The sequence below is a fragment of the Pseudorasbora parva genome, chromosome 3 (assembly GCF_024679245.1).
Source record: "Pseudorasbora parva isolate DD20220531a chromosome 3, ASM2467924v1, whole genome shotgun sequence".
Lineage (NCBI taxonomy): Eukaryota > Metazoa > Chordata > Actinopteri > Cypriniformes > Gobionidae > Pseudorasbora > Pseudorasbora parva.
The window spans coordinates 19,707,851-19,723,818 of NC_090174.1; the positions used below are offsets into that span (position 1 = coordinate 19,707,851).

At 40.9% G+C, this 15,968-nt stretch overlaps 1 protein-coding gene across 1 annotated transcript in view; it reads right to left on the reverse strand.

The window, feature by feature from the left end:
- Positions 1 to 285: 285 nt before the first annotated feature.
- pappab (pregnancy-associated plasma protein A, pappalysin 1b) overlaps positions 286 to 15,968 on the reverse strand; it is a 148,012-nt gene continuing 132,329 nt past the window's right edge. Inside the window, 1 exon segment of the mRNA XM_067438025.1 lies at positions 286 to 949. Coding sequence (XP_067294126.1) covers positions 845 to 949 — 105 coding nt within the window. The 3' untranslated portion in view covers positions 286 to 844.

Genomic DNA, 15,968 nt, shown 5'->3' on the forward strand with positions numbered 1-15,968 from the left:
CATCCCTCGATGTTTCAAACAGGCGCTGAGATTGTCAGCCAGATATATATATATATATATATACATATATATATATATATATATATATATATATATATATATATATATATATATATATATATATATATATATATATATATATATATATATATATATCTGTGAGTAAAAGCAGCTCCAACATTTAGAGGAGTGCAAGCAATCTGCGTGACACAAATTTGGATTTGTTATTAAGATCCATTTGTATATTTTCTCTTTGATATTTGAATAGATAAATATAAGAACACAGAGAACACTTCATTTAAGAGGGAACACATTGAATGGCTAAACTGTCATCGTAACAGTCTTGGAGGTCAGATGTTAAGGGGCATCATTGATTCACTTTAGTTTGGTGGTCTTGATATGACTCAATTGGAATCATCCCATTCTGACTACAGTCAAACATTAACAGCCGCATTTTTTCCTTTCCCCCTTTTTTTCCTCTGGCTCGACATTAAAACAACATTGCCATGGTTGCGCTTTACAAATAATGATCAATGAAAGCAAACATAAAACAACAAAACTGTCAGTCCAGGCTTGTTTGAGCCTTAGTTTGACAACATCTATGGTTGCTATTGCCATAAGTCATTCATAAAACTTCCACTTCATATCCTTTGCAAAACCTGTTGTTGATGTGTTTGGTTGGTTGTTTGTTTTTGAGTGTCATACCCTCTTAAGTTGTTGCTGTTTGATGAGGAAACAAGGGCATGTTGGAGTGCGGCGTGAGTGGAAAGGCCCTCTTATAAGCAGCATGTAGAGAAGAATGGTTTCCCAGCAGGCCCCCTGGGTGCCACAGGGGGTACGAAGCTCAGCCAATGGACCGGTGGCGGACTCCTTTGTTGTTCTCCTGGGCATCGGGGTCTCGACATGCACAGTCTTCTCGGATGTCACATGACATCGGAAATGGTATCACCTGGTACAGAAAAAATATCAAGTAAGCTGATGAGCACAATTGCCATAATAAAGCACCGTCAGGATGGGCGTATATAATATAATATTATATTTATTAATAATTTATTAATATAATATTTTATTTCATGGATTCTGATCAAAGAATGGCCTTAAAGTGATAGCTATCATTTAGGATTTTCTTTTTTCCCTATGGAACTGAAAGTGCCTCTGTTATGCTATTTTGAAGTTTCCTAATTTTGTTTTGGAGGTCTCCAACAACAGGTTTACCTGCATCAAAGGTCAAAAAACAGTTTAACTTTATCATTATACACATCAACCCAATATGAAATTATTCTAAAACGACTCAATGGATGAACCAGTCTCTCTAAATCCCTCCTTTCCGCAAGCCTACACTGCTCTGATTGGTCAGATGGCACAGTCTGTTATGATTGGTCTACCTACCCACATACCTACACAATATGAAATGCAATAAACACATTGTAGATCACAGTGTCTTCTGGACATGATGCCATCCAGTAGCCTATCCACAGGAATCATCTGCAGTGTTTGAGGGGGGTTCAAGTTTTTCTTGGCGTTTGCAAAGGCAATATGCTAATGTTACGTCTTGATGTCACAATGAAACGGCTTGGGATTCCAAAAACAAAACAAAAAAAATTGTTTATTTGTCTCAAAGTCGATTTTTGAGAGACAATGAATTTATGTACGCTGCATTTCATTTTCAGATTTACAACTTTGAAGGATGTTTTCATTCACTTAGAGCTATGTTGGCCCAAACAACATTGGTCCCTATTGACAGTGATATTTGTGTGTGTGTGTGTGTGTGTGTGTGTGTGTGTGTGTGTGTGTGTGTGTGTGTGTGTGTGTGTGTGTGTGTGTGTGTGTGTGTGTGTGTGTGTGTGTGTGTGTGTGTGTGTGTGTGTGTGTGTTTGGGAAAAAAGGATGCGGAACATCGGAGCTGGAACATAAAAATACTGTTTTTAGTCAGAATTAACCAAATAGTTAGCAATTCCTGTTTGTCAGTGAGAACACCTCATGTGTCCACACATATTTAAGAATTAGAATTCCATTTTGAGATTTTGATCCACACCCAAGCTTCTACGTTACATGAACCAACATCAATGCAACATTGATTATTTTCAGTAGTATAGCCTTTTTATTCCCTGTCTTCCATGTGTGCACTGTCAGATCAGAGTGAGCGCACTGGGATTGTGTGAGCGCAGGAGAAAATGCTAGAGCATATATGCGTACAGAGGAACAAGGGATCTCTTGTGTTTGAAGCACTGAGGGAAGGAATGCCCTCTCATTGCCCCTGTGAATTACACAGGCCTTTCCTTTTGGTGTCCCCATCCACTGTAGGGGATTTTCCCAACTGTAAATCTAGTCCATTCATAGTGCCCACAAACTTTGGCTGACAACATTCCCTCCATTTCCACACTCCTCATTACAACCAACCAACACTTCTCCAGTTGTTAAGTGTGCGTGTATATGTCTTCAAAATGTTTTCGTTGCCCTTAGCCCTCCCTGAATTGTTTCCAGGGAAAACAAACAAAACACTGCAAAACAGAAAATCTTTTGTGAAAATAATGTGCATTTTTTCTTTAAGTTTCAACCAACAATACAGAGCAAACGCAAATCCGTCACTGGTCAAAATTGAGTTACAGCTGAAACCACGCGTCCTACAGTAGATCAGAGGTTGTTCCATTTTTGCTGCCAAGGAGCAGGGTTATTATACTTAACTAAAATGAAAACCATAAAAAAAATTAAAAAAAATGTTTTTACTTGAAATAAAATAAAGATTAACTGAAAAAAGTTACTTTTTTTTTTTTGTATCCAATTGCCATAACTAAAACTAAAATATTAATTCATTAATTCATAAATATTATGGTAACACTTTAGTATGGGGAAGACATTCACTATTAACTACTTTTGCCTCAATAAAACTAATTTACTGCTTAATAAGTTAGTAAGGTCAGTAGTAAGGTAAGGTAGTTTTTGTAGCATTTAAGTTTCAGTATTGGGTAGGATTAAGGAATGTAGAATAAGGTCATGAAGAATAAGACATTAATATGTGCTTTATAAGAACTAATAAACAGCTAATATCCTAGTAATATGTATGCTAATAAGCATCTAGTTAATAGTTAATAACGGAACCTTAAAATAAAGTGTTACCAAAAGGATACAAACATTTAAAAAATAAATAAAACAAAGAACCTAATAAAAATGACACAAAACTATATTATTACAATTTTAACTAAAATAAAATGGAAAATATTAAAATAAAAACGAATTCTAAATATTATAAACAAATTATACTAAAATAACACGTCGATCCTATTGAGGGAACCCCTTGATAAAAAGAATGAATAATAATGTATGATATTATAAAAAAAAAAAACATGTTTGCAAAATAAACAAACATGGCTTATTGTACTAAAGCCACAATGAGTAATTCAAATAATATCTGAAAAAGATCTATTCATATTTCTTAATGTATTTTATTTTACTTTAACATTAACATTATCATTATTGTATTTCATTCTTTTATTATTTTTACACTATTTTAACTTCTAAAACAGAAAAATACTATTCTGAACAATAGCACGCCTCAACACACTGCATATATTTTAAAATCAGTGCAGGATGCCAACGTTTAATACTGAAGGTATTAGAGTACAAATCTGTCCAGCTACAGTTTCTATGTTGTTTGCTTCCAAATAAATGACTTCTAAAATGACATTAGGTGACGCCAATGCAAGCAAACTTACTTTTAATGTTCAGTTCATGCCCTTGAGACCATGACATCTGGATAGTATAAATATCAGCATTTCACAAAAGTCAGACAAATTCTGACATAAGCTTGAAAGAAGTGAGGTTGAGAAGTCTGCAGGAAGCTTTTGACAGTAAGCTGAGCTGTCAGTGCACTTTTACTTCAGCAAACCTTGCAACCGCTGAATGTTCTCACAACATCTGACCTTTTCTGTATTGATGTCATTGGGATGGTAGTAGAGGTACTGTGATTCCTCCAGTAGCCTCAGTAGTAATAAAAGCAGATCTGAGCAATCCCCCACAACGATGAAAGGAAATTCATTCAAAAATGATTTGTTTGGTCACACGAATGTGCCAGGTTTTGCATGAAGTTCAGTGGTTCTCGTCTATTTTTTCTTCAAAATACCAAATTTACACTGACTATTACAAAAGAAAACAGAAAATTCCCTTAAAAATCAAACAGCAAGGTAATGTAGTTTGCACTTGGGTTGCGACCCACCAGTTTAGATCCTAACAGGAAATTTCCAGAAATCCCATTCCCATATTGCTCTTTACACAATGTAAGGCATTGTAGTTTCATGTATAGGTTGCAATTTCACAGTTAAGGATTCATATCTTGGCATGCCTTAGATCTGCGTTCAACAGAAATCTGGAGAACTTTGGTAGAAAATTGTTTAGCTCCTCCACTAAACACATCAATTGGGAGCAAATTTAGTTCTCCCGTCATGACCTCACCTCTAAAATGGAAGACCTCATCATTACAAGGCACGGATTCAAATCCTGGTCATCCTCAAGTCCAACAAACTAATAGGATGCTTTGTGTCAATGTTGCTTTTCTGTCTGCTTGTAGCACGTCAGAGACCTGGGTTAGTTTTTCCAAATTGCTCTGTGGGGCTTGTGAGGGCAGTTATCCTCTATTGATGGTGCATTTGGGAGGAAAAGACCTTGGCTGACAAGAGCTCTGACAAATACAAGCAATGTACACTGGGAGTTAATGGAACACTGGATTGAAAAACACACAGTCTTTCCAAAAAACCACGAAAACAGTCCACCAAAGACCCCCAAAAAGGACACAAGTAAACAGAATTCCAGTGGAAGCATCTCAGTGAGAATACAATTGGGGGGAGGGGTCTTTCAGGTCATTTTGACCCATCTTCTTTCAGGTCATTGTGCAAGATTGTGTGCTTTGTGGGCCCCACACAAAATATAACCAAAATACAGGTATATGTCAAAGAAGGTACTATCCAAACATTCCTTTTCCTGGGATTACATGAAGAAGCAGAAAAAACGAGACAGACTAAATCAGGAAGAACTGCAATGTCTCCAAGAAGCTAAAGAAGAAACCTGCAAAGCTACATGTGCAAGTCTCCCTAGGACAAAAGCTGTTTTAAATGCAAAGGGTGGTCACTTTAACTAAATATTGATTTGATTTAGATAAATAAAAGTTAATTGATAAAATCCATTCATTATTATTTTTTTATTTTTTTTAAGAATCCTCTTTACAGCATTTTTACACAAGTGCCTTAAACTTTTCACTCTACTGTACCTTTGCAGGTAGGTTTCTTAAAATGTCTTAGAGACATTGCCACAGTTCTTCTGGATTTTATTTTCTTCATGTAATCACAGAAAGATAATGGTGATGGTAAGATCAGATCATAACGGCTGTTCCCTTTCAAACGATACACTCAATGCCGCACTGTTGGTGCATATGGGAACGTCTTTATCGTGACCGAGTGTGAATAGTGTTTAAAATGTCAATGGAATTGACCCAGAGGTATTATAGCCTCGGTTGGTGATGTCACTTGCGTAGCTGCTGCACGAGACTATAAATAGATGAGCCACAGCTGCATCCCTTCAGGTATTTTTGTTTTCAGACCACTCTGTGTTGGTGTGCGCCAAAAACTCTCTCTACCTTTCAAAACTTCACTTCAGATCTTGGTTAGGAGTTCGTTTTCAAATGGCAGTGTGCATATTTCCTTTTTCTTATCTGTGTTACAAACATCAGTGAAAAGAGTTAAAATTGAAAACTGAAAACTGTTTGGTCATTCAGTTTCTCTGTGGTTGCCAGATTTTGAGAAGTTAAAGAAACATGAGGAATGTGTGTATTCAGGTCCTTCCTCGACGCACTCTTCCTCGCTGCACTCTTAGATCTTCGAATTCAAGTTGTTAACCATAAAGACGATCATGTCACAAATTCAACATTATTTTTGGTTTGTCACGATTGATCTGTAGGACGGATGTTTATTGCCAACACAGGAAATTCTCGAGGTTTGCTTTTGGGGGTAAAATCTTACCAATTTCAGGTTCTTCCATTCATCAAGCCTTGTAACCACATAAATGCATGGATGCATTACTGGCTTCATTATTTTTCCGGTACATTCACATTTTTAATTACATAGACAATTGCTATTACTAGCATGTTAGCTCATCTAATTTATCTAGGGTTGATACCTACACCCAGAAAAAATGTCTTTCTCCTGCCCGGAGAACAACTTGATTGATTGATTGATTGATTGATTGATTGATTGATAGATAGATAGATAGATAGATAGATAGATAGATAGATAGATAGATAGATAGATAGATAGATAGATAGATAGATAGATAGATAGATAGATAGATAGATAGATAGATAGATAGATAGATAGATAGATAGATAGATAGATAGATAGTTTATTGTCATTGAAAATGTCCAAGTACACTCAACGAAATGTGTATGGAGCAAGCCTCCCACGGCAGCTATTACAAGCACCACCACAAGCTCTCCAGAAAAAAAAAATTCAGATTTGCAAAGCATAGCATAGCATACTTACATGCAAAAACACAACATAATGTATCACCGCACACGTGGTCACGTGATGGGCTAGGATGTGAGTAAGAATCTGAGCTTGTGTTGCTCGTAATTTCAGCAGTTTGGATCATGTGTCAAACTGCCAAAAGCTGAAATCACGTGACATTGGCGATCCGAATCATTGATTGATTCACTGATTCATGGCCATTTGAATCTTTATTTGAGGTTTGAAAACAAATGCGGAAAAGAAGACTGATGCTGAATAAAATCGTAGTTTTTGTTATTTTTGGACCAAAATATATTTTCGATGCGTCAAACGATTCTAATTAACCAACTGATATCACATATGGACTATTTTAATGATGTTTTTTTTTTTTTTTAGCTTTCTGGACATGGACAGTACAGTGTGCATAGACTGCATATGCTCTGGGGACTAAAATATAAAATATGTTAAACTGTGGTCTGAAGATGAACAGAGGTCTTACAGGTGTGGAACAACATTAGGGTGAGTCATTAATGACATCAATTTCATTTTTGGGTGAACAAACCCTTTAAGATGTTTACAAGTTCAGTTCTGTGGCTTGTCCTTGAAGGGAGATATGGCAGTGCACAGGGAACAATAGCAAGACCCAGCAGTCAAGTAGGTCACAAAACCGAGAAAAATAGGGAGAAGGTGGGGGGTGAAGTCAAGCAATATTTTAATTAATTTAGTTGATCTTTGGTAATTTGTCCGGCTCATCCTAAACCAATCAATCAGTCAATGAACCTCAGCGTTCCTGGAATGCCTCCAGTTCATGGAGTGACTTAGACATTTCATCCAATTTCATACTCAGACTGGTCATAATCCGTAAGTTCACCAGTCTGACCCCCAATGGTGTCCACTCCTTTCTGCACCTCCACAGTCCATGCTGAGATGTTACGGTTCAGTTCATCAATCTGTGTCACTCTCTGATCTAATATCTTCAGTAGGTCACTCACATCCCTGAAGCACCCTTTAATTTCCATAGACAGCAGCTGGGTGGATTTCCTGGGAGCTGTCTTAGCAGACAAATCATCTGATATATCAAGGCAATCCCAAGGCTGAGGAATAGGGATCCCGCTATCAAAAATCCAAATAAGAATAAGTCCTCCACATCCTCCACAGACAGGGCTTCTAGGCACAGGACTTGCCAGCAGTTCCAGGCGTCTCGTGTGTAGCCCGCGTCGAAGGTCCCGTGGGAAAATCTCGAAGGTCCTTAGTGGCAAAATCTTGTCAATTGTGCTGAGTGACCAGTTAATCAATTCCATTTCAGTATTTTCAGGAGTTGAGCAAACGGGGTCAGAGAAAAAAAGTTTGACAAGACAAAAAAGAGCAGAGCACTTCAAGGACACTTCTAGAGTGGAGCAGGAGCAGTGAGAAAACACGTCTGTCCTTTATGAGAATAGGAAGTGGAAGACTATCTAGGGTTATCTAGGGTTTGTTTGGTTTTCGGTCACAATGTTTTCCCACTCGAACCAAGACCATTTAGCATACCTTGAGCAAAGTTAGACCAAGATCTGACTGTTTGTCAGCACCAAAGAATGTTGCATTAGCATCCAGGGCTTTCCCTTTGGGGTTGTTGCACATTAGGCCGTTTCAGTTGTGGCTCAAAGCCAGAAGAGTTTAGGGCCAATCCTCAAGGCAAATAAAAGTGACACGCCATGTGACTTGTACACTAACTACGTGGTTCAGACCCTGGTTTCTTGCCTTGGGTCCCACTCTAGGGTGCCTAGTCATCGCAAATTGTTAATGACAGATGCCTCCCTGACGGGCTGGGGTGTGGTCTTAAGTGACACCCAGCCCAAGGGGAATGGGAGGGTCATCAGCTTGATGGGCACATCCACTGCCTCGAGTTGATAGCTGTATTTCTGGCCCCTGAAATACTTTCTCCCCCTGTTAAAGGGCTGCCATATCCTAGTGCGGGTGGACAACACAGTAACAGTCTCTTACATAAATTATCAGGGAGGTCTGCACTCACGCAATCTGAAGTATAACGAGGCAGATTTTCCCTGGGCCCAGGAAAATTTCCTGTCACTCAGTGCAGTGTACATTCCAGGGCGATTGAATGTGGGAGCATGTTTTCTGCCAGACAGAGTTTACAGATGAGGGAATAGAATTCCACCCAGAAGAAATATCTCAGATCTGGACCAGATTTTATGAAGTAGAAATGGACCTGTTCACCACTTATTAGACAACGCAATGTCTTCTCTACTTCTTTCTGAGTTGCCCAGCCCTCCTGGGTCTGGACGGGATGGCACACATGGCCCAAAATAATTCACCCTGGAGATTTAGCCAGAGTTGCCAACAAGGCTCTTGCATCTTACTGATAGGGACGGTTGGCCAAATAGAGTGTGGTTCTCTGAGATTATTTCTCATTGTAAGGGGGAGATATTATCTCCTCAATTGTTCACTGTGGGTTATTCCGGAGAGGAGGGAACTTCTTCTTAAGCTGGGGCATTCCAAGCCCGACCCGTGGAACCTTCATGTCTGCTGGAGTGTCTGCTGAGACCGTGTGAATTGGTGTCTCTTCTGAATTTGCCTCACCGGCACATTATCCTCAATAAACCCGTCTCTTGCTTGATACCCAGAAATTTTGAATATTCTGATCTAATATGATTTCTGACCTGTAAGGTTGCCAGAATAATAATCATACACTGTTTGATAATATGCCAGAGGAGAACTGGCACCCTGACTGAGCCTGGTTTCTCCCAAGGTTCATTTTTCTCCACCATGGCCTGATGGAGTTTTGGTCCTTGCCACTGTCGCCTTTGGCTTGGCTTGCTCAGTTGGGGACACTAAAATTATGATCAAAATTATTCAACTAAATGTACAATTTAATTAGGTCTTATTTAATTCTATAAACTATAATACTGATCTGCCAACATTGTCGCTATATGATCAATTAAAATAAGCTGATAACAACACTGTTTTCTCCAGAACGACTGTACAGCCAAATCCAATTTTGTTGCAATATTGTCCTGTTTCACACTATGAAGCAGCTTTGAAACAATCGTCATTGTAAAGCCGCTATATAAATAAAGTTGATTGATTGATTGACCTTCATGTTTGGCGCCTGATGGGTACCAACTGAGGGACACTAGGCTTTTGCTTACTATTATTGAGACCAGTGCTAGTGCTTCCTCCACTGGAAAAAGTTATGCCAATAAATAATGTCTTTGAAGGTGATATACGACACACAATGGAGATCCAGTTAATTGCCAGATTACTTCAGTTCTGTATTTTCTGCAGGAAAAGTTGTCAACAGGCACATGTCTTAGGGTTTATTTGGCCGCACTTTCGGCCTTCCACGCCTTGTTGGACAAGCCGACAGGAGCCGGGCCTCTCAGTGCTTCTACCCGTTTGAGGTGAGAACACAGGAGGAGACCGGCTCCACACGTAGGCTATAGAACCTAGCGAACGTGTTGTGTCGCAGACAAAGAGGGTGGAGGGACCGGCTCTATCGCGTCCTTCGCCAGTAGGACTGTGACCTCTGCACACAGGACATGGGCATCTGCAGCTTTCACTAAGGTGAAGTGAACGCCTGTGATCCTTGGGGGACGCTGGGCGAACAGAATCGCATACCCGAGCCTGATGGTCCGAACCAACAGGACGGACTGGGAGCTCTAGCCAGGCTCGCAGAGAGCGAACAAGTGGGATCATCAGGACCACCGGCATACCCACTGTGGGGCAGTGAGGTGGAATACAGGCACCGACCTGGGGAGGCTGTCTCGTGGAGGCGGCCCGCAGTGGGTTGTTAATGTGCTGTGCAACACATACAGTGCCTTGCAAAAGTATTCAGCCCCCTTGAACTCACATTTCAGGCTTCAAACATAATGATATGAAACTGTAATTTTTTTGTGAAGAATCAACAACAAGTGAGACACAATCATGAAGTGGAACGAAATTTATTGGATATTTCAAACTTTTTTAACAAATCAAAAACAGAAAAATTGGGCGTGCAAAATTATTCTTAAATTAACCTTAAGTTAATACTTTGTAGCGCCACCTTTTGCTGTGATTACACCTGTAAGTCGCTTGGGGGACAAATCTCCGTCCCACTCTCAGGTCTTTTGCAGGCTCGATCAGGTTTTCTTCCAGAATGGTCCTGTTTTTGGCTCCATCCATCTTCCCATCAATTTTAACCATCTTCCCTGTCCCTGCTGAAGAAAAGCAGGCCCAAACCATGATGCTGCCACCACCATGCAGCACCATGCTGCACCAGTGGGGATGGTGTGTTCAGGGTGATGAGCTGTGTTGCTTTTACGCCAAAACTTTTTGCATTGTTGCCAAAAAGTTCAATTTTGGTTTCATCGGACCAGAGCACCTTCTTTCACATGTTTGGTGTGTCTCCCAGGTGGCTTGTGGCAAACTTTAAACAACACTTTTTATGGATACCTTTAAGAAATGGCTTTCTTCTTGCCACTTTTCCATAAAGGCCAGATTTGTGCAGTATATGACTGATTGTTGTCCTATGGACAGAGTTTTCCACCTCAGCTGTAGATCTCTGCAGTTCATCCAGAGTGATCATGGGCCTCTTGGCTGCATTTCTGCTCAGTCTTCTCCTTGTATGAGCTGAAAGTTTAGAGGGACGGCCAGGTCTTGGTAGATTTGCAGTTGTCTGATACTCCTTACATTTCAATATTATCGCTTGCACAGTGCTCATTGGGATGTTTAAAACTTGGGAAATCTTTTTGTATCCAAATCCTGCTTTAAACTTCTCCACAACAGTATCTCTGACCTGCCTGGTGTGTTCCTTGTTCTTCATGATGCTCTCTGTGTTTTAAACAGACCTCTGAGACTATCACAGTGCAGGTGCATTTATACGGAGACTTGATTACACACAGGTGGATTCAATTTATCATCTTTAGTCATTTAGGTAAACATTGTATCATTCAGAGATCCTCACTGAACTTCTGGAGATAGTTTGCTGACATGAAAGTAAAGGGGCCGAATAATTTTGCACGCTCAATTTTTCAGTTTTTGATTTGTTAAAAAAGTTTGAAATATCCAATAAATTTCATTCCACTTCATGATTATTTCCCACTTGTTGATTCTTCACAAAAAGTTACAGTTTTATATCTTTATGTTTGAAGCCTGAAATGTGGCAAAAAGTCGCAAAGTTCAAGGGGGCCGAATACTTTCGCAAGGCACTGTACCTGATTCCACGGAGGGCAGAGGGTCCGCGAGGAGGCTATGGTGCGTCCCTGCGTCATCCGCTGCTGCCTGCTGGCGAAAGAGGAGGAGGATGAGTGTGGTCCAGCGTTTGACCGGCCACAACTCTCCAAGCCCCCTGAGGATCCAGAGATTTGCATTAAGAGTGCAGGGCGGAGGTTGTCTGCGTACAGCCACCCAACCGAGGAGGGTAGTGAGGGAGGAAAAACTTATGCAGTTCTGGCCCCTTTGGCACTCCATATCCAAAGTAGTTTTACATGCATATCTGGGATTGATCCCAGGAAAGCATGGCGGTTTACTCTGAATCTGATTCATTAAAGCACACACCATTACAGTGGGCTCAGCATCATCTTCATTCCCAGAGCACAACAGCCCTCTCTCCGATGCAGCGATTGACATCTGATCCTCAGCTGAATGAAATGCTAGGTTCCACCATAAAAAAGACCAGCAATTCCATCCAGAAGCTGCACAGCTTGCAGTGCACTAGAGGGGGAGGAGCCCTAGGGGGTTGGTTCCCACGAAGAAGCCCCACCCAGCTCAGGTCACCCCATCCATTACACCAAAGTAGACCTCTCCTGTTGGCCACCAGGGAGGGCACTACAACGGGAAATAGGCCAGGGGACAGCGCACATAGAGCGGCGAGCGAGCGCTTGGTTGCCGTGACAACACGTGCTGCAGCTTAGGACCGTCCGGGTTTCCCCCGGCGGCAGCTTTTGCTGATCTCCACGGTCTCCCAGAGTGTCGAGCAGACCCGCAGCTGTGCTTTTCAACATGAGTCGCGGCTGGCTATTTTAACAGACCCTATGGCCATCCAAAGCGCTTTACATTTTTGCCTCACATTCACCCATTCATACACACCGACAGCGATGTCAGCCATGTAAGGCACCATCCAGCTCATCTGGAGCAGCTGGGGTTAGGCGTCTTGCTCAAGGACACCTCGACACTTGGTCAGGAGGAACCGGGGAGAAAGAGTCACGACCGGCGTGCAGACGTGGTCATGTTCTCATTTGAAAACATGAACCACCCACGAACGAAGTCTCAGCATGCTGCCCAGACATGTGAAACAGTGCTCGTGGCCATCAGTGAGGACAGGGAACAACCGCAACCAGAAACACACAGGTAGAATGTCATCTTTAAAAAGACGCAAGCTCTATCTGTGTAGCTCTTTAAAGGGGGGGGGGGGGTGAAACACTCAGTTTCAGTCAATCTCATGTCAATCTTGAGTACCTATAGAGTAGTATTGCATCCTTCATATCGCCGAAAAGTCTTTAGTTTTATCATATTTATAAAAGAAATATGGGCTGTACCGAGTCTTTCCGGAAAAAAACGAGCGCCTGGAGGCGTATCGTGTGGGCGGAGCTAATGAATGACGAATGTTCACAAAGCGGTGATGTCCTCAAGCGTGGAGAAACCCATGCTATCTCAGCTAATACAGATAATGATCCACAATCAAATCTGAGGCTGAAATAAATTGAACAGGAGAAACGGCAACATCAGGATGTCCGTCTCTGTGGTATGTACTGTATTTAGGGGCCTTTGTGTGTCTTTACGCGCAGTTTATGAGGACATGATTCGGTTTATGGACTATTGTATGTGACTAGACCTTAGAGGTAGCAAGCAAAATGGTTTTGCACGTCAGAGTCAGACTAGTGTTATACAGAACAACAATGGAGTAACCGTTAGCGCATTTGAATAACGAAGCACGCGATCGTATCGTTTACTGATGTTTACTCATGCGACGGTAGCCAATAGCAGAGACATTTGAAGTTGATTTACTCACCGGCTGCTTCCAAAGCAGGACCGAATCTTTATCGCTGGGACTGCTCTGTCAAAAACACACTTCTTTGGTATGATTTGGTGAAGTCCTGTGACAGCAGTGACCATGGAAATCCACTTTGCGACGTGACTGAAGCGATGCCTTGAAGCTTCCCGTCATTTCTGCGTTCAAATCGGTTCAAATGCAGCGCTGCCTTCCCGGAATGCTGTGCTGAAGCGTTGAAGTCGCTCGACGTCAACCATAGGAATAAAGTGGAGCGCGGCGCGTCATAAGTGTTCACGGACGACTGGATCTGCACCTGAGAGACTGTTTACGGCGTGCATTTCCTCTCTCTCCCTCTAGTTACGCGTTAAAAGTCTTTAAAGGTGTAAAAAGCTCAGTATGCATGAAACAGCATTTCACCCCCCCTTTAAGGGAAAATGCTCTCTGGGGTGCTGAAGCACACAGGGGAAAGTCGCGGCGACACAGGAAGGGAATGTGTGCAGCCTGTCGTGCATGCTCTCTTTCTCATAGAAGGCGATCTCTTACCAGCCATGAAAACTGCTTTTTAGTGCTCTAAACAGTGCACTGAACCAGCTGTGAGAACAGCCTTTTGTTTTTGCTCAATAAAACAAAAAAGAAAGAGAAGAGAGAATTCGACCCCGCTGCAATGCCGTCACTCCAACACCAAACGAGGAGAGACCCACCCAGAAGAGCTTGACTCGTTTTGTTAACACGCTTGTAGAGAGTGATTTCAGGACAATCCATTCACCACTCGGCTCCGAAGCAAAAGGCTAATTTGATGCAAGCACCTGTGCTTCATTTAAACCCGTGCTGCGTGGCATGAGCAGCTGGTGCAATCATTGCATGCCAATGTGCATTGGCTTGTTTAGTTACACTCAAAGTAGATTGGCTCTCGCTAGCGAGATTCCTATTCGTCGGTATATACATGGCGTCGAGAGTGACCAACTGAATGGGAACTATGAAACAAAATACACTGTTTAATGGCTAAAAAAGTAGCCTAATAGTCTTCTCCTCCTTTCCTGTCGGCACTGATAAAATGTTTGCACAACGAGGACGTTCATTTGGTGAATTAGAACTAGCCTTGAGTATAGTTGGTGCTGCATATAGTAATGCCATAATATTAACAGTATTGGCAACGACATGCGTCTATTCATTCAATCTTGTCAAAGTTACCTGCCGAATTGACAACACAGTGATGTCAGTTGACGTGTAACAAACCAATCAATGTTAAGGTGCAGCACACATAGATCATGACGACAGGACGCAAGTGCATTATGTAAAGTTCTTTAGTGCGCTTGCATAACTGCAATGTGAATGCAAACCAAAACTAACCAAATTAATACAATGTATCAAAACACAAACTTTAGTTCGGACCTTGGTGCGGACTTTCAGGTGTGAAAACACCCGTAGATAATAATTTCAGTGTCACCAACTGAGCAAGTCAAGCCAAAGGCAACAGTGGCAAGGAACCAAAACTCCATCAGGGCATGATGGAGAAAAATAAACCTTGGGAGAAACCAGGCTTAGTCGTGGTGCCAGTTCTCCTCTCTCCTACTTAGTGTACTTCAAGTAACCAAAATGTTGAGGGTCCAAATCAATGCAGATTCAAAGTGCTTCAGAGGCTCTGCACTATCCCATATGAAGAATAGGGTCTTATCTATCTGTCATTTTCTAAAGAAATTAAAACTCTATGTACTTTTTAACCTAAATTGCTTATCTTCATATTAGTCCAGTTCTGTCAACACTGCACTGGCTCCCTTTTAAACATTGCATACATTTTAAAATCTTGCTTTTTACTTACAAAGCACTAAATGGTTTAGCTCCCCAGTACTTAAGCGAGCTCTTAACACATTATACTCCATCACGTCTATTCCGGTCTCAAAACTCTGGCCAGTTGATAATACCTAGAATATCTAAATCAACTGCAGGCGGTCGATCCTTTTCCTATTTAGCTCCTAAACTCTGGAACAGTCTTCCTAGCATTGTTTGGGAAGCTGACACACTCTGTCAGTTTAAATCTAGACTAAAAACACATCTCTTTACTATGGCATACACATAGAACATTTGTAACTTTCATTATTCAAATCAATTGACTGATTGTTAGGCTGCATTAAAGTTATTCAACTAATTATACAAACAAAATTTATGAATTAGGTTTTATTTAATTCTATAAACTATAATACTGATCTGCCAACATTGTCGCTATATGATAAATTAAAATAAGCTGATAACATCACTGTTTTCTCCAGAACGACTGTACAGCCAAATCTAATTTTGTTGCAATATTATCCTGTTTAACACTGTGAAGCTGCTTTGACACAATCATGATTGTAAAAGCGCTATATAAATAAAGTTGATTGATTGATTGATTGATTGATTGATTGATTGATTGATTGATTGATTGATTGATTGATTGATTGATTGATTGATTGATTGATTGATTGATTGATCTTGCGCTGCTGGATTGCATAATCACATCACAAAGGTAACAC